Below are 21,161 nucleotides of genomic sequence, written 5' to 3'. Positions count from 1 at the left end.
GTGTTCGTGCAGGTGTCTGTGTATTGGATGGGGCTTGTGTGCAGGCACTTTGGGGCCTGAGACTGTCCTGCAGGTCAGGTTTGGGAAGGGTGGAGGGCAGTGGCAGGGGCTGGTCCCCAGAACCAACCTCAGAGCTGACCCCCTGACCCGGACTGCCCAGCCCTCCTAAGAGCCAGGCAAGCGCCCCTCACCACGCAGCAGCCCACTGCGCCCCCCTAGAATGGTGGGCTTCGGGAGGCGGGCAGAGGCCTGGTCCTGAGTTTGGGAGGGTCTCTGGAGACTCAGCTGAGAGAGTGGCCCCTATGACCTAGACAGGGAGGGGTTGGGGAGGTTCCACCTTCCCCTGGGGCCCTCTGCTGGGGGTGGGTTGGGGAACAAGGGTCTGGAGTCCCTGACCTCGCAGGCCTCCCAGCTCCTCATGTGGGTGGCCGGGCAGCGTAAGGGTCCCATTCTGCAGAGGAAGGGAGCCTGGCCAGCCCTGGCAGATGAGCCCAGCCCCGCCCAGCTCATCGTCAAGGGTGCTCTGCACTGACTTTGGGGTCTCTGTGGGGAGGGGTGGGAACTAACCACACTCCCCCCATCCCAGGTGTCCTCAAGCTGGACATGGGCCCCTCACGGGCACAGGCGTGATGTCGGCGCAGGAGCTTGTGGCCTGCCTCTGCCAGGAAGGAGACCAGCACCTGGCCCTGGGAGAGCCCCTGTTGGCCACGGCCTTCTACCTGGCTGCCTTCAGCTGCCACGCCCCCTCGGCCGTGCGCAGGGTCAGAGCTGCCCTGGCTGAGGCCCAAGGGGCACCTGTGGTGGCCACCCTAGAGGCCTGGTGCCGCGGTGACAGCCAGATCCCGGCCATCCACTGGGACGGCATGGCGGTTGTCTCCCTGACAGGGACCCAGGCCTCCGCTTTCCTGGCCACCCTCTGCCCAGACCACCCAGCCGCGGTCCTGCACTCCCTGGCCAGTCTGCTGGCACAGGGACGCCACCAGGAAGTGGTTCAGCGCTGCAGCACCTTGCTGGATGCTCACTCGCAGCAAGCCCTGGAGCTTCGGCTGACCCGCGCCCTGGCCTGGGTCCTGTCCGGGGTGCAGGTAGACGCTGGTGTGGCAGGATATCTGCAGGCCTTTGCCACGAGTGCAGAGCGGACCGTGGCGTTTGTGCGAACCCACCAGCAGCCCTACCTCCCCATGCTGATCAGCACCCTCCAGGACTATATCTCAGGGCGCCAGGAGGCGGAGGACCCCATCAGCCAGCAGAAGACCGGCTGCCAGGGACTCTTGGGGGCTCTGGACCCTGGGGGCACCTGGAGCAGTGCCCTGTCACCAGAAGCCCTGCTCCGCAGTGGCAGGTATGAGGACTGCCGCGCAGCATGCAGCCGGGCCCTTGAGTCCAACCTGATGGGCAGCCAACCCCAAGGTAAGAGTATGGTTCTTGTTCCCCTAAGGGCCAGGGTGAAAGTTGGTCCAGCTGTGCCTTCACAGCATGCGTACGTCCTGGTTATAGTTTGGGGGGGTTGTTCCAGGGGTGGGGGCACCATGGTGACAAGCCCTGTCCTTACAGAGCACCCAAGAAAAAGTGCTGCTCTAGCCAGGTGGTCAGGGAAGGCTTCTTGGAGGAGATGTCACTTGAGTTAAGACTAAAGAATTCTAGGCAGCAGAAAGAACACACCAGGTCCCTAAAAGAGGAAGAACTTGGGGTGTCCATGCCACTGAATGGAACCATAGTGGCTGTTGGGGAGCAGGAGCAGAGGGAGAAGAGGAAGCACGGAAGAAATAGAGGTGGCTAAGCCCTGCTGGCCCCTGAAAGGACTTTGGCTTTTACCCCCAGGGCAGCAAGGAGGGTTCTAAACTGTGGAGTGAGGTACCCTGGGGCACATTCTATAGTTTCTCGTCTGCCGCATGCAAAATGTGCCTGGTGAGCCAGAGTGGTAACAGAAGCTGCTGAGAGGCCGGGTGGCTGGGAGGAGAATCAGGCTGGGAGGCCTTAGGCGCAGTCCTGGGAGGAGATGGCAGAGGCGCAGAGAGAGGATGAGGGTCAAGGATGAGTTAGGAGTTTGGCCACTGGATTGCAGTGACAGGGGAGGAGGAGACAGGGAAGGGGGTGACAGGGGCTTCAGACCCTGCCAGCACCTTGCTGGATGCACCCAGTTGGAGATCCTGCACCTGTTTGGTCCCTTTCCTGTGTCCTCCTTCTGGTGGGCAGTGGGTGAGTGAGTGGGCGCAGAGCCAGAAGCCACACACCAGCCTACCCCCAACGCTCTGAGTTCACTCCCAGCTGCATGGCCTTTCTGTGCCCTTCCCCAGGAGCACATGGGGATGGTGGCTACACCCACTTCTGAACTAGATGTTTTTATTTCAGTGGAAGTATGTATCAAACCCTTAAAATGGTGTCGCCCACTAAGTGCTCAAAAAGATGTCCCTTGAGTCAATCATGTGAACATGTCATTAGACAGCTGAACACTGAACCTCAAGATGAAGGGGAGCTTGGTCTGAAGAAGGGGCTTCAGAATCCAAACTACACAGAAGGGGTTAAGCGTCAAGGGCTTCGATATGGAGGGAGGGGGACAGCCACACTTGCAGATGGGGAACGGCAGGGCTGGCTGCCATTCATCCAACACATGGTGGGCGAACCCCTTTTTAAGGGTCATGAAAACGTATGCAATTTCCAAGAGCACCTGGAGTGTTTATGGTGGGCTCCAAATGACCCACCACACTGTCCCCATGAGGCAGGACCCAGCAAAGGGGACAGGAGGACAGGAAGGAGGAAGAAAATGAGGAGTCAGAAGATGCAGGTGTTTGCAAGAGGACAGGCGTGCACAGCCATGTCTGCCATGAGAGGACAGAAACCATCTGTTTTGATGTGCCGCATGGGATTCACTGGTGACCCCAGTGGTGGTGTGCTGGGGAGGCAGGGATCAGGCTGAGAGAACTAAAAAGTAAGTGGGTAGATTTGTTTCTGGAAATGTGCTAGACCAGATGCCCTGAAGCCCTCCTACTATGGGGGGTCCAAACAGCTCAACAGACACACAAAGAATCCTGAGCTTGTGAGAAAGTAGGATGCCCTCCATGCCCAAAACAGACATGTGCAGTGGCCCGTGAGCAGGAGCAATGCCACTTCAGACTGGGGGACACTCAGCAGCTCCTTGGGAAGATGGGAAACTTCCACCTTAATGACCAACAAAGGCCCCCCTAGAGACCAGAACTCCCAAGGCTACCACCTTAGGGAGCAAGTGTGGTAGATAAGCCTGCCCACCCCCCAACCCAGAGGGGACTGCCAGGAAGCGTATCTGTCCTGCCTTGGCTCTAAAGTGGACAGGACTATGTTTCCTAAGAATCACTGCATTCATTAGCCCTAGGTCACTGTGTCACAGGGGGTCACCGTATTGCTACCGTCAGCACAAACATGGCTTACAACATGCATAAATAAATCGCCTACAACAGACTTTTTACAAACAAGTCCCCTATAACAAATGTATTCTAATTATAAAGGTCCTTGAAAACACTGAACAAACCCTGTTCATGTGGGACAGTGCTCTGCCCTTCTCGGTAAGCAGACATAAAGGGACACTCTACGCAGACAAGCATAACTATAGTTTTAACTCAAATCTCCCATGGGTAAGCATCCAGGCACCAAGGTTCCCTGACTGGCTAATCTTCCCAAAGTGCCCACAGCAACCATATCTCATTCATTCAAGGTTCTTCATTAAGAACTACTGCAGTAGGTGGAAAGCTTGGCCATGGTTGTTAAAGCTCTTCCTAGCAAGGAGGCAGAAGTTGGCTTGGCCTCAAGACATACTGGGACCCATAGAAAATAGTGCAGTGGATGTGATGTTGTGTGATTCTGGAGGCCATGCCTCAAGGGACCCAGTAGGTTCTACACTCATCTTCTTGCAACACCCTCAGTGCCATGTTAGGAAGCTAGACCAGTGAACCACAAAGGCACACACAAGGGAGGCTCTACCAATGGCTAACAGCAAGGCCTCCAGCCTGTGATTGGGGCCACCTTACACCCTCCTGCCTAGGTCAACAGATGGCTGCAGGCCTTAGGGACCCTGGGTAAGATTAGCAGAACTATCCAGCTCAACTCAACTCAGCCCAGATTGAGGAAGAACCGTGGGTCTTCTGACTGTTGAAATGGTCATTCTTTTAAGCCACTAAGTTTTGGGGAAGCTTGTTGTACAGCAATAGTAACCAATAAAACTGCTGAGTCAGAGCAACAGTTTTTGATGCATGTTTTAGCCAAAACTCAGGTAAATGATATAGGAGTTATAATTTTACATTTCCATTATAATATTATTCACTACCTTCATTAATGAAAGAAAAAAGAAAATATGCTCATTGCACTGAATTCAGGAAAAGCATTTTATAATATTTTTGACACCCTACAAACTTAAACAAAGAATAGAAGGAAACTTAATTGAAAAAGCTAATATCTATCAACATCTTACCAAAATATCAACTTAATGGTTGATAGAAGCCTTCCATTTAGGGGTGCCTGAGTGGCAAGTCAGTTGGGCATCTGCCTTCAGCTCAGGTCATGATCTCAGAGTCCTAGGATCGAGCCCCACGTCAGGTTCCCTGCTCGGTGGGAGGTCTGTTTCTCCCTCCCCACTGCTCGTACTTTCTCTCTCTGTCTCTCTGTCATATATACATAAAATAAATAAATAAAATAAATCTTTTTTTAATAAAGCCTTCCATTTAAAATCAAGAATGTAGTAGCTGCCTATTCTCCCATTTATCTATTATTATACTAGAGATGCTAGCCAATGCAATAAGATAAGAAGAAAATAAATGTAAGACTAAAAAGGAAAAAACAAAGTTATTCTAGACAATATGATTAGCTATGTAGAAACCCAACAGAAATAACAAAAACATATTAGAAATAGGAACAGAATTTAACAGAATATACAAAAAGCATTTATATTTATAGACCCCAGCAACAAATAGAAACTTTATAATTTTAAAATATTCATTTACCATAGCAACAGAAAATAATTTATTTCAAACAACCATACAGCCTTGTGGAGAATATTAAAAAATTTTAATAAAATACAATAAACAATACCTACATAAATAGATATCCAATGTCCATTGTTAGAAATATTTGATATTATAATAGAAGAACAAAAAAATAATAGATAAGACAAAGAAAAGGGAGGGGAAAGAAATGAGCAGGAGGTGTGGTAGCGGAGGGGGAGGGGAAGGAGAAGAAGAAGGTGGTGGCATAAATATTTGCTTTACCAGTTAATACAAAGCTATACTACCCAATACAGAAGGTTATTGACTTAAAGGATAGATAGAAAGACCAATAAAACAAATTAGAAAGTCCAGAAAAAGGCCCATGGGTATCCAGAAATTAATATGTGAGAGTGAGCATCGCAGATGTAGAGGGAAAGAAGAGGACCGTTATTCAGTGGATGGTGATGATTCTGGGGGGGAGAGGGAATTAATTCCAGATGGATTATGTGATAGCTAAGTCATATAGTTTCTAAAAGAAAATATAAGAGAATATCATTAAGATTTCTGTGGATAGCTGGACCTCTTAACATACAAACAGTGGAAACAGTAAAGGGAAATTTGTTACATTTGATTAAATTAAACTTTGTAAACTTGCATTTTGCCTATAACTATAGAAAATGAAAGGAAAATGCACCTCAGAGAGAAAATATTTGTAAAATATGCAATGGGCAAAAGATTAATACCCAGAGTATTTGAAGAATTCCTACATACCAATAAGAAAAAAAATCCAGTATGAGAATTGGCAAAACCATTTCCCATAAAGAAAACACAGATGGCAAAGAAACATGAAAAATGTACAGCATCATAGTAAGGATACAAATGCAAATTAAAACAGTGAGATACTATTCTCCACCCACCAGACTGGGGAAAAAATTAATTATATTAATTAAATAAACTGGCCTCACTAGTAATCAGGAAAATAAAAATTAAAATAGCAATGGGACAGCATTTAGTATCCTCCCATACTGTCAAAAATTTTAAGTCTAACAATAGAAGACTTTCATAATAGTGGACTAGCTTGACCAGACTGTGTTCCACAGACAGCAATGATAAAATTTGGACAGAATACAAAATACCATTATATGAAGACACTGGACAGTGACCAAATGTAGGCAGAAACAGGAAGTTGACCCTTGAACTATGAGGATTATCCAATGTGAGATTTGCAACCTTGCAACTTTTTGCCCAAAGAAAACACCTCAATCCATGCTTTATCCACATAGAACAGGAAGCTGCAGTTTTATTGGCCTGAGATGTTGTAAGACAGAGTTCAGCCTGAAAAAAGTAACTGGAAGTTCAGAAGAAAGATCCTGAAAAGGAGGGAGCCACAGAGGGAGCTAGACCCAACATCTGTGCATTAAATCCTTGGTAGACCATCAAACTACACAAAAGTGGGAGAGCCTGGGTAGTCTGAAAGAGCAGCTGCTGGAAGTAGCAAAAACTAAATGGAGACTTTAGCTGAGCCCAGCAAAAGTAAGACAGAATATGGAGTTGGATCCTATCCCATTAACCGCCCGCTAAAACAAAATTTGGTCCTCTTCAGAGGAACATGTCTAATAAATGTACAGTCTCTACAAAACACTAATCAGATGTCTAGTGTACAATTTTAAAGAAAAGGAAAGAAACATGCAAAGAAACAGGAAAATAAAATGTGAGCCACAGTCAGGAGACAAAAAAGTCAATATAAACTGACCCCAAGATGATCCAGATGCTGAAATTAGCAGACTAAGGACTTTTTTTTTAGGACTTTATTTGACAGAGAGAGAGAGAGAGAGAGAGAAAGAGAGCAAGCCAGAGAGCACAAGCAGGGGGAACAGCAGAGGAGGAGGGAGAGACAGGCTCCCCACTGAACAGGGAGCCCAACATGGGGCTTGATCCCAGGATCCTGAGATCATGACCTGAGCTGAATGCAAATGCTTAACCAACTGAGGCTCAGGTGCCCAAGAGTAAGGACATTAAAGGAACTATTATGGATGTGTTCAAAAACTAAAGGAAAATATGGTCATAATGGCTGAACAAATGTGGAATCTGAGCAGATAAATGGAAACTAAAAAAAAAAAAAAAATGGAGACTCTAGAATTGAAAATTTTATAGCATAATGGAGAAAACAGAAGGGCCAGTCAAGTTGAAGATAGAGATTATCCAATATGAAGAACACAAGAAAAATGAACAGAATCCTGGTGACCTGTGGGACAATTACTAGAAGCCTAATGTGTGTAATTGGAGCCTCAAAAGCAAAGCAGAGAACACACTTCTGTGTGGGTAAATAAGTAAAAAATCCCCCCAGGCCCCAAGAGCTCTCCACCTACTGCCACTCCCTAAGATCCATGAACTATTGCAAAAATCAGGTGAAGTATTTTGTCGGGAGTTAGTAACTGACAGAAAGGCCCAAAGTCTCTTTTACTTTGGCCACCAGGACTAGACAGGGTGACCTTGATGGTTGGTTGGTTGGTTGGTTTTTTTGTTTTTTGTTTTTTACATGACTCAGGCGTGGCATGATGCTTACCCAAATGGTAACAGGGCAGGGCAGCAGAAATGCAAGTGCTCTGCCCTCTCCTGATTCACTGTAAAGGATTATTATTGCTGAGGTGCTTCAGTTATGTTAAGAGGGAAAGCTCTTTGAGAACTGTGAAGGACTCCACACCAAAAGCCCTAGAGTGGACGTTCTGAGACGCAGGACTGAGAATTGCTGGAGTTCTGTGAACCTTCCCTCCCCAGTGGTATTTTCCTAACCTGTAATGCCAGTGTGGGTGCCCATGATCTTGAGCTCCTGCCAGCACCAGGTTTTCTGGGGATGCTCTCCATGGGGTGCACCTTCCTGGGGCCCTGTTGGGAAAGGGTGGCTTGGCTTTCGTTACCAGAAATCCCCCATCCTCATGAGCACACTCAGACATGAGGTACGAAGAAGGTGAGGTGATGCTGTTGCTGATGGGAACCTCACCCCCGGGGGCCCTGTTCCAAGCACAAGACTAGCATTCATCCATTTTATCCTGACGGCCCCATGAGTGCAGACTATTTTAAACCCCATTAGAAAGCAAAAAAGGAAACTGAGGCACTGCAAGATTTGGTAAATGGCCCCACCGTGTAAGCATCACTGGGTGTTCCATTCCCTCTTTCCTGCACCCTGACCGAAGTCCCTATTTCAGAGCAAAGCCTGGGGCCCCAATTTAGCCCCAAGGAGCAAGGATGATGGAGTAACAACCAGCCCCTCCCAAGGTCACAGGGTGAGAACCTCAGCACTGACCTGGGGCGCAAATCCCAAAAGGGGGCTCTCAATCCCCAAATCCATCATTAAAAAATAAAGAGGTTTTGTAACTAAATTTCTCTGTTGGCCCAGCAGTGAGGCTGACTTTGAAGTCATTAGGAAGACTTCCGCCCAGGGTGTGATCCCAGAGTCCTGGGATCTAGTCCCACATCCGCCTCCCTGCATGGAGCCTGCTTCTCCCTCTGCCTCTCTCTCTGTCTCTCTCTGTTTCTCATGAGTAAATAAATAAAAAATCTGAAGTCATTAGGAAGAGAATGCTGCTGGGTAGGCGTGCATGAGGTTGAACCCCCACCCCCCTACCGGTCCTCCCAGGGCTGTCTGCCTGGATTCTGCTCTGTCGCTGACTGTTCATCCTGGTGATGCAATGTCCCGGGCTATTGGGACGCTCTAGGGAGATGCTGTGAGATGCTTCAGAGGGTCCAGAGCACTGGACCGCAGAGGCTGCGGGAGGCTCCCTGGAGGATGTGACCCAACAGGCAGGACCAGTGCCACTGTTTCTCTCCCTAGGTGAGCGTCGGGCCGCTCTGCTGGTCACCCGGGCGGCCGCGGCCTTATTCCTGGACTGTGGGGCCCAGGACCTGCTTCAGGACCTGCACGAGGCCTTCCGCCAGAGCCCTTCGGGGGCGCGGAGGCAGTTTGAGGTGGTGCTGTCCGCGGGGGACCGAGAGCGCTTGCTGGCCCAGGCTCAGGAGGCGGCGGACCTGGGCTTCGCTCACTTCCAGGAGGCCGTGCGGAGCCGCGCCGAACTCCGCGAAAACTCGGGCCGCGAGCTCCTGGCCCCGGTGACCCGCGCGCTCCGTGTCCTGCTGCGCGTTGCGCCGCCCGGGGTGCGGCCGGCACTGGGCACTCGCTTGGCCGAGTGCCTGCTGCTGGCCGGGGACGCGGCTGGCGCCCGGGCGCTGTGCGAGCGCTTGCTGCGGCCTGCGCGCCCCGAGGACCGCGCGGACTACCGCGCCCGGGGCTGCCCCCGGGACCGCGCTCCCCTATTGGCGCTGCGCGGCTTCTGCGCGCTGCACGCGGGCGACACGCGGCGCGCCCGGGAAGACTTCCAGGAGGTGGTGGAGCACGGGCCGCCGCACCTGGGCAGCTGCGTGCGCGCGCTGTGTGGCCGGGGGCTGCTGAGGGTGCTGGAGGGTAGCGCATTCCTGGGTGCTCTGGACTATGTCACCGCCTGCCGCCTGCAGCCCGAGGAAGCACTGCTCATCGCCAAGGCCTACGTGCCCTGGAACCAGCGAGGCCTCCTGCTGACGGTGCTGCGGGAGGAGGGCCGCAGGATGCTGCAGCGGAGGCCGGACCTGGGGCTCGCGGGCACGCAGGGCCGCAGGAGTAAGGCCGTGGAGATGGACCGCCCCGAGGAGCAGGAAGGGTAAATCTAGCCCGGCGCACCCCTGGGGCTACCACTTCATTCTGGTCTCCTGAGAGGTAGCTGGGGGGGGGGGGGGGTGCGTGTGTTTTCCCTTTTGACAGATGAGTAAACTGAGGCAGGAAGCCCCTGGGGGATTTCCCTGAATCATGGTTCACAGTTTTAGCGCAGGAGCCCAGGTCTTAGGAATTTCGGTCCCCAACAATGGGATGCTTTGTGGGCCTGTCATAGAAAATTAAGAACTCAAAAATGGGAATGAAAAAATAAAGCGTTCCCATCACTCCACCCAGCAATAGCATTCCCTTCTAGTTCTTCTCTGTGCGTAGAAAATACAGTTCACTAAACTGTGCGCTCTAGCTGCAACTTATAGCCCACCTTTTTCACTAGTAGATCAGGGACATTTCCTTTGCCCCTAGATTCCTCGTTGCACAGCCCAAGCCATGGCCCATCCTGTGAACACCCGGTCCCTCCTTGTCCATTCCTACAGCCTTGCCTTCTGTTGTAGCCCAGACGCCTTCACAATGTTCTGGTAGACTGGGCAGAGGTGGGGTTTCTGGGTCTGGGAGCACAGCCCCCTGTGAAGTCCTTGACTCCTGGAGCTGCCCCGCCCACTTCAGCCCTGATGTTCAATTTGGAGTTTTTTTCCAGCCTAATGGGTGAACCTGCAGCTGTTTTGATTTGCACTCATCTGGTTGCTGAGACATGATAGGAAGATGTTTTAGCAAAGCTCAAAGCATTGAGCTGGGAGCCTCCCCGGGGAGGCACATTGGACAGCAGCTCTGCCTCCAGTTGGGGGCCCCTTATACTTTTGTCTCTGGTAATTGGCATAACTCGAGGCTATAGCCCTCTTCCTAGTGGGAGTTCCTGAACATTCCAAAGGCAGCCTGTGTGATATCTAACTCTGCCTGTGACACCCCTGAGCCCTGCGAGGCCAATACTGTTATCCTATTTCTACAGAAAAGGAAACTAAGACACAGTTGGCTTGTGGTCAGCCCACAGCTTCCATCCCCATCTGTAAAATGCTTGCCCCATGCATGGGGTGGTAGGAGGATGGAGCAGGGAGTGAGCACCGAGGGATGTATGTCAGAGAGGGCAGCTATGCCTTCCGGAGTTGGCATGTGTGAGGGGCCTTCCAGCAGGACCCGGGATCTGTAGCTGGGTGAGAAGGGAGCTGCCTGGCCCAGTGCACGGGGACAGAATTTGCCTGTGGCCCACCTGCCTGGGCAGCTAAAAGGAGTGTGGGCATGGGGCTGGGCTGGCTCTCCCCCAGCTGTTCTCTCCACAGGGACGCCCATGGCGTGTACCAGCTGGCCCTGCTCCTGATGGAGCTGGACAGGGAAGACGAGGCTTCAAGCCTCCTGGGGGCTGATGCCCTGTACCGCCTGGGCCGTCTGGAGGACACCCACAAGGCCCTGCTGCTGGCCCTCTCCCGGAGGCCCCAGGCAGCGCCTGTGCTTGTGCGACTGGCCCTGCTACAGCTGCGCAGGGGCTTCTTCTATGACGCAAACCAGGTGAGGAGGCCCTCCCTGGGGGGCGGGGTGCCACAGGGCAGGTGCAAGTAGACCACAGCCCATTGGCCTGGACTTTGGAGCAGGTAAAACTTGTCCTAGCCCCAAGCTCTGCCACCTCTAGCAAGGCCCCCTCACCTCCCTGACCCTCAGTCTCTTCGTCTGTGCCCTGGTCTTGTGGGTTGTCCCTGAAAGAGCTGGAGCAGGTACCCAAGGCCCAGCAGGTCTCCAGCATGCACTAGGTGCTTCATATTTGCTTTTGTTGTGTTATAAAGGAAAGGGGCCGAAAGTTAGGTGTAGACTGAGCTTTGCCCCAAATCTCCCAAGTAAAGTAGGCTTGGAGGTGACCTGTCCAGGGAGGGGGAGGCAGAGTACCTCACCTGCTCCCGGGAAAAGCAGCACTTCACCTCCCTCGTGTGTTATGAGGGAGTCAGAGGTTATGTTCCCGCGGAAGATGTCGGGCTTTGGGGCCTGTCAGCTGCTTCTGCGCCGGCCACATGGGTTCCTGGTCTCCCTGCGCTGGGCCCCACCGGTGGGGTAGGGAGGGATGCCCCAACCTATCGTTCTTCGGCTCTGAGGCCTGTGTCTTCAGCGAGCGGCCAGCAGGGGCAGCATCGGGTCTGTGGGACGGAGCCGCTCCGAGAGCCCAGGTTCTGTCCACCGGGCTTCCCTCCGCCCAGAGCGGGCACCGGTCCCAGGGCATTTGCGGGAGGACTCCCGGGACCCTCGTTCACCTTGCGGTTTGAAAGCCCCCTTTCCCCGCGCTTCTCATTTGGACCTGCAGAGTGCGGGCGCGTGGAGCGAGGTCTCCACCTCCGTGCCACGGCGGGGGAGAGGCTGGGAGGGGACACCGGGCCCGCCCGACCCCACCCCACGCCGCGCAGACGAAAGGAGCAGCCCAGCCCGGGCGCGCACCTGCCGCCCTCTGCCTTCCCGGTGCGCGGCGCCAGTGCAGGAGACGCGCAGTCCCTGTGGCCGAGCCTAACCGGCGCGCGCCCCGCCCCCGCGCGCCCCAGCTGTGGGCCACGCCCCGGCCACGCCCCCGCAGAGGGGCCGAGGGTGGAACTGTCGGTCTTGGGCATCGCGCACAGGGACGAACCCGGTGACTGTCCTGCTCCTGCAGCTGGTGAAGAAGGTGGTCCAGTCCGGGGACACCGCCTGCCTGCAGCCCACCCTGGACGTCTTCAGCCACGAGGACCGGCAGCTGCTGCGAGGCCACTGCCACGCCCGGGCCCTGGCCTATCCTGCGGGCGCGGCCCAGCAGGGCCGACAGCACAGCCCACACCAGGGAGGCCATCGCCTACCTCTCTCTGGCCATCTTCGCTGCAGGTAGGAGCTGCCGGCCCACCCCTGGGATTCCCACCCTGTGCCAGGTACACAGGGGCACGAGGAGCCATGCGAAGCTCAGAGACCTGGGGGATCCAAACCCACTCTTAGTCCACGGGGGTGTGCGTGCCCTGGCGGAGCAGGCCTTGCCCCGAGGCCCTAGCTGTTCGGGGAGGGTGGGGCTCTTCGATGTGAGCTGGGACCCTCCCAACACTCTGGGCTGCGAGCCCACACCCCCTGGGCCCTGTGGGCAGGAGGGCCAGCAGTGGTTGAGGCAATTCTCCCAGCTTGGCCCCTCTCTCTCCAACCGGGAGAGGTCCTGGTTCCCCTAAGTCCTTCCTGGAAATAGTAGGGGCATCTCTGTCTGAGTGTAGCTGGTGTACCATATTTGCTCAGCCACCCCACCCAGCACCATCCTGGGTGACAGCCTCCTGAGTGGAGCCTTCTTGGAGGGGAGGGGAGGCATAGGGCACCCATGCTGGAGGGAAAGGACTTTGCCAAGGATGCACCCCAATTTCCTGGGGTGCATGGACATTCCAAGTGTGGACTTTGGATCAGAACACCAGGTGGACTCCACCAGGTGGCTCTGCACTTACCTCTTGTCAAGGTAGGTGACAGACACAGGTGGGAGTGAGGATTTGGCGAGCTAGTTCTGGGACAGCGCTGGGGTGGTGCCTGGTGCAAAGCTCAGGCCCCGCATACGAGTTGGGGAAGGGGACACGATCCAGAGCATCCTGCCCATGCCTTGTACTGCATCCGTCACTGGACAGACACAGGGAGGGGGCGTGGTGGTGCTGTCCTTGGGGAGGGGCCTCTGCCCCACATTCACAGGGCCGCTCCCTGCCCAGCTGGCACCTTCACACTTTCAGCTATTCCATGTCCAACCCAAAGACCCGTTCGTCTCCTGGCCCCTCACCTGGCCTCACCCCCAGATGCAGCTGTGGTGCCCCCTCCTCTGACTGTCCAGCAGCCTAGATTCTGTCCACACAGCTCAACCCCAGCTGTCCCCCAAGACTGTGCGCTGGTGCCCAGTGGTCTGTGAGCCCCCTGAGGTGGCCTCAGAGCTGGTGCCTCCCCTGACGCACCCCCTGTTGGGCACCAGCAGATACTGAGTGAGGGCAGGCACACTGTACCCACCACAGCCCAACAGGAGTCACGTCCCATTGCCACCCCCCCTTTCTTCAGGGAGTCAGGCAGTTGAGTCCCTGCTCACCCGTGCCCGCTGTTATGGGCTCCTGGGCCAGAAGAAGACTGCCATGTTCGACTTCAACTCAGTGCTGCGGGCTGAGCCGGAGAACGTGCGGGCGCTGTGCGGTCGGGCGCTGCTGCACCTGACCTTGGGCCAGCAGCAGGTACCGCACCCCTCCCTGCCTGGGGCTGGCCAGGTGGGCTGAGGGTGACAGTGCTTCAGGGGAGGCGGCACCTGGAAGGAACCAGGATACCTTCCTTCCCAGCCCCAAGCACAGAGGGAGCAGGGCCAGGTGTCCTGAATGTGACAGCCATTAAGACTCCATCATCACTCTGCTGGGTTCAGAAAGTCTCTTCCTTCATGGGAAAAGGCCTGCTGCCTCCCAGCCTCAGCACAGAATGTGCAAGCCCTCGGGGCTACTAGACACCCCCTCCCTCTGCTTAAAATAACAAGACCTCAGCTGCCTCGTTGGGCACCACCCCCTGAGCGGTCTGCACAGAGCCCCTGGATTCGGGTGGTCAGTGGGCAGGGACAGGGGTGGGAGGGGCCCCACCCTGTCAGGCTCCAGGCAGGTGCTTTTCACAGAGAAAACCTGCCCTGGGCAGGGGGCGCTTCTCAGCCAGGAGCAGGGTGGCAGGTGAGTACTGAAAATGAGTGTCTGCCCTGAGGCCCTGCAGCCCAGAGGTGACCTGCCTGCCAAGCTTCTTAGCTACTTAAGGGTTGGAGTGCTAGGAAGCAAGGAGATATGACCCCAGGCACTGGGGGAGAGCCTCTAGAGGGGGTACTGCCCTCTAGCCCTCAGGATGGCTGCGTTTCCTCCATGGGCACTGGTGCCTGACTTCCGTTCCTGCAGGGCACGGGCTCTCTCAGTGCGAACCCCCCTCGGGTCCGGCCATCCCTCCACCTCCAGAACTCTGGTACACGAGCCATAGCTCGCCACGCTCTGCTCGTGTCGCCCACCAGATGGGCCCTCATGTGGAAAGGCAGGAACTGGGTGGTCTGCCCCTCCTGGTATCCTCAGCTCCCAGGCAGGTGCCCAGCCTGCCTTCCTATCCCTGCAGGAGGCCCTGGATGACATCCTCTTGGCTCTGAAGCTCGACCCCAGGACAGTGGTCCCTGAGATCTGCTCTCTGAAGCCAGAGGCCCAGGCCGTCATCGCCCAGGGCCTCTGGTCCCACTGTCGGGCCCTCCTGAGCCAGCCGCAGGACCGCAGGGAGCCCCTCAGCGATGAGTACGCCCGGGGCCTCCTAGCTGTGGGGGAAACGCTGATCAGAATCGATGCCGGGCAGCTGAGCGGGCACATTCTGCTGGCAGACGTGCTCATTGCAGTAGGTATGCCTAGCCTAGGTTTGGGAACGTGTCTGTCCTGGCCCTCTCACCCCTGGTTCTTTCCCATAAAGCAAGAGAGAGACCCTGGATTCAGTGCCTCTTGAGGTCCTTTTCACCCCCAAATTCTGGTACCTGGCATTCAGTCCCCGGGTGGGGTCTGGGGTGCAAGCTCTCATTCACTCATGTGGTTTTGCTTGCAGGGAGGAGAGACAAAGGAGCGATTTGGGGTTTCATAAAAGGACCCAAACGCTCAGGCCTTCTCATTAATTTGTATGTTTATTCAGCAGATGTTTAGAGTGTCTGTGGAGCCCCAGGCCCCATCCTCGTTGGGTTTGTGTCAAGGCCCCATGTGCCAGAATCCTGAGAATATTGCACTACTAATGTGAAAGGGAAGAGCTCTGTGCAGCCTGCATTTCCCTGGCCTGTCACTGTCACCTCCAGGCCCATGAAGTGCCCCCACCAAAGCCTATGCTGCCTTGCTGCAGAGTGTATATTCCCACAGGTGCTTGGGAGAGACCCTTGTGGTGACCACAGTGACGATGCTCAGAGCCATGCTGCTCAACCTAGGCGTCATGGACTTTAACCCATGACTTTAACCCATGACCCATGACTTTAACCCATGACCCATGACTTTAGTAACCCCCCCCCCAAATGACTGGGTCACCAGGCAAGCTGGGACTGGCGTGGGGTCACTGTGTCCCTCTGACCCCAGGGCTGAGTCCCTCCACCAGCTGGCCTCTCCCTGAGCCAACACTGAGCAAGAGAGGCTATGGCCAGCTTCCCAGCACCATGGCCAATGTCCTGCCTCCGCTGCACCCCACCCCAACACCCCCCTGACTGTCCCTCCCCGATCCCGGACAGGCAGCTATGAGGAAGCTGGCACCTGCCTGCAAAAAGCCCTGCACTCCACCCCGTGGTCAGAGGCGGCCCGAGCCCGGCGAGGTCTGCTCTGGCTCAAGAAGGGAGATGTGCAGGCTGCTGTGCGGGACCTGCAGTGCCTGGCAGAGACCGACGCCCAGGAACTCGGCTTCCTGCTGCATCGCCTGGAGGCCTCGGAGCAGCAGAGCCTCAGCCAGGTGTGTCCCGCGGAGCCCCCACCCCGGCCGCCCCAGCACCACGGCCCGTCCTTGGGGCAGCTCTGCCCGCCCTGCTCGCCTGCTTCCAGTTGGCAGGGGCAGGGGGCAGCCAGCCTGGCCACCTTAAACACCAGCAGCCTCCCAGCTTCTTTGCAGGAGGCATTATCAGCCTGGGGGAGAGGAGCCCTGGCCCTGGCAGGGAGCCCACGCCAACTCCCAGGTCAGGCAGAGAAAGGCACCCCCCCGCCCCCCACAGTGCCAGGCAGCAGGCAGGCAGTGAGCGGAGGGGCCTTGGGCCAGGCCCACTGCCTCTGGCTGGCTTTTCATCCCGCTGTGTATTCAAGAATATCCCGAGCCCCGCACCCCACCCCACGGGCCTCCCATCCCAGGGAAGACCGTGCCAGGGTTTCCCTCCAGGAGAGCTGGTGTGGAGAAGGGGGCGGTGGGGTCACCAGGGGGCAACCGAGGCGAAACCATGATGGCACAGCCAGGCCAGGCCCGGGGTAGCAGAGAGCTCAGGACGGCCAAGAAGCAGGCGGCCAGTGCAGCTGGAGAGGATGGAGGCGGAGGGGCTGGGATGGGGGGACAGGTGGGGGGCGTTGCCCTCAAGTGGCTGCAGGGGAGACAAGTGGAGGGACCGGCAGGAAGACGAGGCCAAGAGCACGAGCCCAGCTTGGAGTCGCAGGGCCTGGGGGCAGCGCGTGCCCCGGACTCTTGGGGTGCTCTGGGGGCGCCCCCCCCCCCCCCCCCCCCCCCCCCCCGGCAGAAGCCACACTGCTGTCTCGGGAGGAGGGTGGAAAGGGCCGAGAGCCATGGGTGAGGCAGGGGGAGCAGCTGCGGGCCAGGAGAATGGGGGCGCCCGGGGGCAGGGCCGGGGCCGGGGGCTGGCGGGGGTCCAGTGCGGGGTCTGAGCCCGCGAGCGGCAGGGCGGGCGGGAACGCGGGCGGGAAGGGGGCCCGGCAGGGGGCTCCGCGGCGGCGGAGGACCGCGGGGCGGGGCGGGGCGGGGCCGCGGGCCGACCCGGAAGTCGATCGGAGAGGCCGCGTCCGCTTCCGGCGCACGCCCCGCCCCCCCGACGGCACTGCGCTTGCTCGGCGGCGGCTTCCGGTCGCGGTCGGGCGCCGCAGCTTGAGGTCCCGGGGCGCGGAGCGTGCTAGCGGGTGCGCCCCCCGGTAGCCGTCGGCGTCCCTGCAGGCCCCGGAGGCCGGAGCTCCCCCGGGGACGGGAGGCGGGCCCGGTGCCTCGCTCTGCGGGAGGGGCCCGGGGCGGGGCTGGCGCAGCTGGTGACTGGCAGCCCTGGAGGCCGCGCGGGCCGCTGCCGGAGCAGGTGGGCCGCCCGCCGCCCGCCGCGCCGCTCTGCCGTCGGCTGGCCCTGCAGGGCTCGCCGGACCCCATAGTGAGGAACCCCGCAACGCGCAGCGGGCCCTGCCCCCCGGCCCGGGCCGGGCTGCGCGGAGGCGGTGCTTGCTGCTGCCCGCCGGCGGGGCCGCCTGGGGATCCGCGGGCCTGCTGCGAAGGTGAGGGCGGGGGGCTGAGACTCGAGCCCGTCCCCAGATGACGGGAGCAGGGCTCCCCCAGGGGAAGGGACGAACCGGTGAGGCGGGCAGCCCAGAGGGACGCCTCCTGAGCCGGGCTCCGGCGTGGTGGGGCTGCGGGGGTGCCCCCCGCCCGGTGCCAGCTGTGCAGGGCCGAGGAAGGGGCCGGGGCTTTCGGGCTGACCTCCCTCTGTCCCTCTGTGCAGGCCGCAGCCCGGGAGGCCAACGCCCTCCTCAGCTCGGGGCAGCCTGGGCAAGCCCTGGGCTACTGCTCACTGGCTGTGCTCGCCGGCGGCAGCAGCGCCCGTCACCTGCGCCTGAGGGCCACCTGTCTGGCTGAGCTGCAGGAGTTTGGCCGGGCACTCGAGGACCTGGACCGTGTCCTCCGGGTGGATGTGGGGGACAGGGACCTCCCGACACGGGTGGAGGACCTGTGCTCCCGGGGCCGCCTGTTGCTGAGCCTGGGGGATGGGGCCGGGGCCACGGGGGCCTTTGCCCAGGCCCTCAAGCTGGCACCCACCCTAGCCCAGAGCAGCCTGTGGGAGCGGCCGGGCCGGGCCCCCACTGCCCAGGCGTTCCTGTGCCATGGCCAGACCTGCCTGGAGGAGCAGCGCTACGCAGAGGCCTGGACAGCAGTGGAGAACGGCCTCCTGGCAGACCCCGAGCACAGCAGCCTGAGGAGGCTGAGAGCCAGAATCCGGAGGGAGGCATCCTTGGGCTGCCGGCTCCACTGACCCTATGCTCCTGAGGCCCAAGCTCCAGCCACCCCGCCGTTCCACCCTGCCCAGGCTCCCGAGCCACGGGATACGGCGGGCCTGATGCAGAGCACACTCAGCTGAGGACAGAGACTCCACAAGAGCATGTAGATAGTATTACCTCAAGATGACAAAGCTATAAGTTAACATCTTGAAGTTCCCTGCGTGTAAAGCAGCTCTTGGGTCCAAGAGGAGATCAAATGTGAAATCAAAGAATATTGAAAAACGAATCCTAAAACCTGTGCAGAGCAGCACCTGTAGGACAGCCCCAGCGGGGCTGAGGGAAGATCCCGCCCCAAGCAGATTACCAAGCAACAGAAGGAAAATGGAAGTGTGTGTTCAGTTCAAGAAGTTAGCAAAAGACAATAAAACTAAGGAAATCAGGAGCTAGGGATTAAGGATGAAAGTGGAAATTAATAAGTTAGGGATAAAGAATAGAAGAATAAATGCAAAACACAGTTCTTCAAAAATATAAGTCGATGAGCCGACAGCTAATTGTTGAGAGATAGAGCACAAGGGCCCTCACTGGCCGCACGGCTGCACGGGCCCCACCAGCTCTCCCAGCAGGAGGAAGAGTAGGTCTCACTCGGGTCTGAGGGCGCCCGTCACTGCACAGCCCAGTGGCCAAGTGACAGTGGACCTGGCATCCTGCTGTAGCAGCACCTCTGGGTGGGATCTTGGGTTCTGTGGGGCCGCTCGTCATTGGCTAGTATGAAGCAGAAGAGTTGGGATGGGGTCTCGGGAGACAAGCAGGGTCCCACAAGCAGTCACTGAGGGAGCCGTGAGCTTTCCGAGAGGACCTTAGGTACGGGCGGCCCACCTTACCTGGTTGTTTTGCTAACAGCCGTGTCAGACAGCTGGCAACACCTACTCCCCACGGATGTCTTGAAATGGACACCCTGGCAGCCAAAAGCTTAATGTCAGGCACACTACAGAGACAAAATTTTAAAGTGACAAGGACAAAGTAACAGATACAGAGGAGATTAAAAGCATCATGATTTGTTTCCCTAGGCAGATAAATTTGGAGGCTTGGATGAAATGGATTAGCTCCTAGGCAAATATTTAACTAAATGACCACAATCGGCCTAAAGCCTCTGCAGCACGGTTGTCATGGAGGAAAAGCAGGCTCAGTTCCAGACGGCAAAACCTGTCAACCTTTAGAGGATAGTCCATTCCAAGTGTCTTTAAAGTCCTTTATGCCAAGAAAAAGAAAAGCCTCCAAGTTCTTTGCTGAAGAAAGCATAATCTCAACCAAAAGAAAGCTGCAAACCAGTCTATGAATTACCAGTTCAGAAATCCTAAATGCCAACAAGCCCAAATCCAGTGGTGTGTTAAAAAAGAGTAACACTCTGAGCAACATACACAGGAATGCAGAGATGGTTTAAGATCAGGAAATAACGTTCACGCAGCGCATCACAGAAATAGAGCCTAGAGGAAATAGGCCCTGTGATCCCTCCTGGGGACTGCTGTCGGGGTGCACGGTCACACAGGATAGGTCATCCCTACACCTCTGGACTCCTCTGTTCTATTAGGGAGGCTCTAGCATCTCAGCTTTATTAACTGTAGGGCCCTGGAGAAGATTGTACTCGAGCACATGAACTGGTGGCATCACCCCCAGCCACCAGTGTGCACCAGCCCATTATCTTCAGCATCTGTGGGGGTGCCAGCGCCACCCAGAGCTGTATTCTCTCTGCCACAGCCTAGCACCCTCAGGCTCTGTTCCCACAAATTCCCAGGGTCCCCTGTGAATTGGTGGAATCTTGCAATTATTGGGGTGCATATGCTAGTTCCTCCAGGATCAAGCTTTGTACCTGACCCACCCCCACCCCACCGAGGATGCTGAGATTAGACCTGATTTGTGGTCTGGAGGCAATGGGTGAAGGAGAGGGTTCTGGAGGCTGAATAGAAAGCATCCGCCTTTCTGGGCACCTGACCCACATGAGGCTCTCAGGATTCATAAAGGGAAAAAAAAGGCAAGTCTCCAGCACCGGAGGACGAGCTGCATCCACTGGAAAGGGGCTCAGCTTCATCTGAGCACCGTCCTAGTTCCAGGCTCCATTCCTTCCCAAGGAGCATCCCAACTCTTAATAAGAAAGTTGATGAGACTGCAAATGCAACCAACGCTGTACTTGCACGGCTCATGGAAATAAATGTGTTTGGCTCAACACCATCAGCCTTGTCTGTCACTGGAGCTTCTCTCAAGGGCCCTGGAGCCCTCTGACTCCCAGGCTGTGACCTGAGCTGGTCATTTCCTGCCCGTATGTGCTCCAGGATATTCGAGAGAGCCCACCCCATGCCACAGTCCCTGTGGCCACTGTCACTTTGTGAACAGCCACGTGCAGCAGCCCCTGATTCGGTGGGCGAGTCACAGCCACTGTGGTGACAGCGCCATTTGCTGTGAAACCACTGCACACCATGATTCTCCTTCCCAAGGAGCACAGCTCAGCAGTCAGGCCCCAGATCCAACTGTCATTGTCTGGTGTCGGGGACCACTCTTGGCACCAACTTATGTATCTATCAGGGTCCACTTTGGAGAGAGAAACCACACTGGTGATTCAGATAGTGAGGATTTAATAGAATTGCTCGTTAGTTATGAAGCTGTCAGTTACGTACCCGGGGTGGGACCATGGGAGTAGCAACAACAAGGTTCAAAGACGGATGACCCAGTCTCTCCAAACCAGCTGCCAGCCATCACCCACACCCCTCAGCTTGGTGACCACGCTCCCCTGCATGTGCCCTGGGCTCCATGAGGTCCTTCCTGACCACCCCTTTGCACCTGGCACCATGGCTCTACTCTCATCTG

General features: G+C 56.5%; 1 protein-coding gene across 1 annotated transcript; it reads left to right on the top strand.

Moving 5' to 3' along the window:
• Window positions 1-592: 592 nt before the first annotated feature.
• Window positions 593-20,528, top strand: TTC34 (tetratricopeptide repeat domain 34). The gene is given in 9 exon segments (XM_038537706.1): window positions 593-1,410; window positions 8,785-9,643; window positions 10,926-11,151; window positions 12,272-12,388; window positions 12,390-12,477; window positions 13,660-13,826; window positions 14,725-14,995; window positions 15,854-16,068; window positions 17,810-20,528. Coding segments are annotated over 9 exon segments (3,252 nt in total). The 5' UTR covers window positions 593-629; the 3' UTR covers window positions 18,338-20,528.
• The last annotated feature ends 633 nt before the right edge of the window (window positions 20,529-21,161 follow it).

The sequence above is a fragment of the Canis lupus genome, chromosome 5, assembly GCF_011100685.1.
Source record: "Canis lupus familiaris isolate Mischka breed German Shepherd chromosome 5, alternate assembly UU_Cfam_GSD_1.0, whole genome shotgun sequence".
NCBI lineage: Eukaryota > Metazoa > Chordata > Mammalia > Carnivora > Canidae > Canis > Canis lupus.
This window is presented reverse-complemented; position numbering and strand designations above follow the sequence as displayed.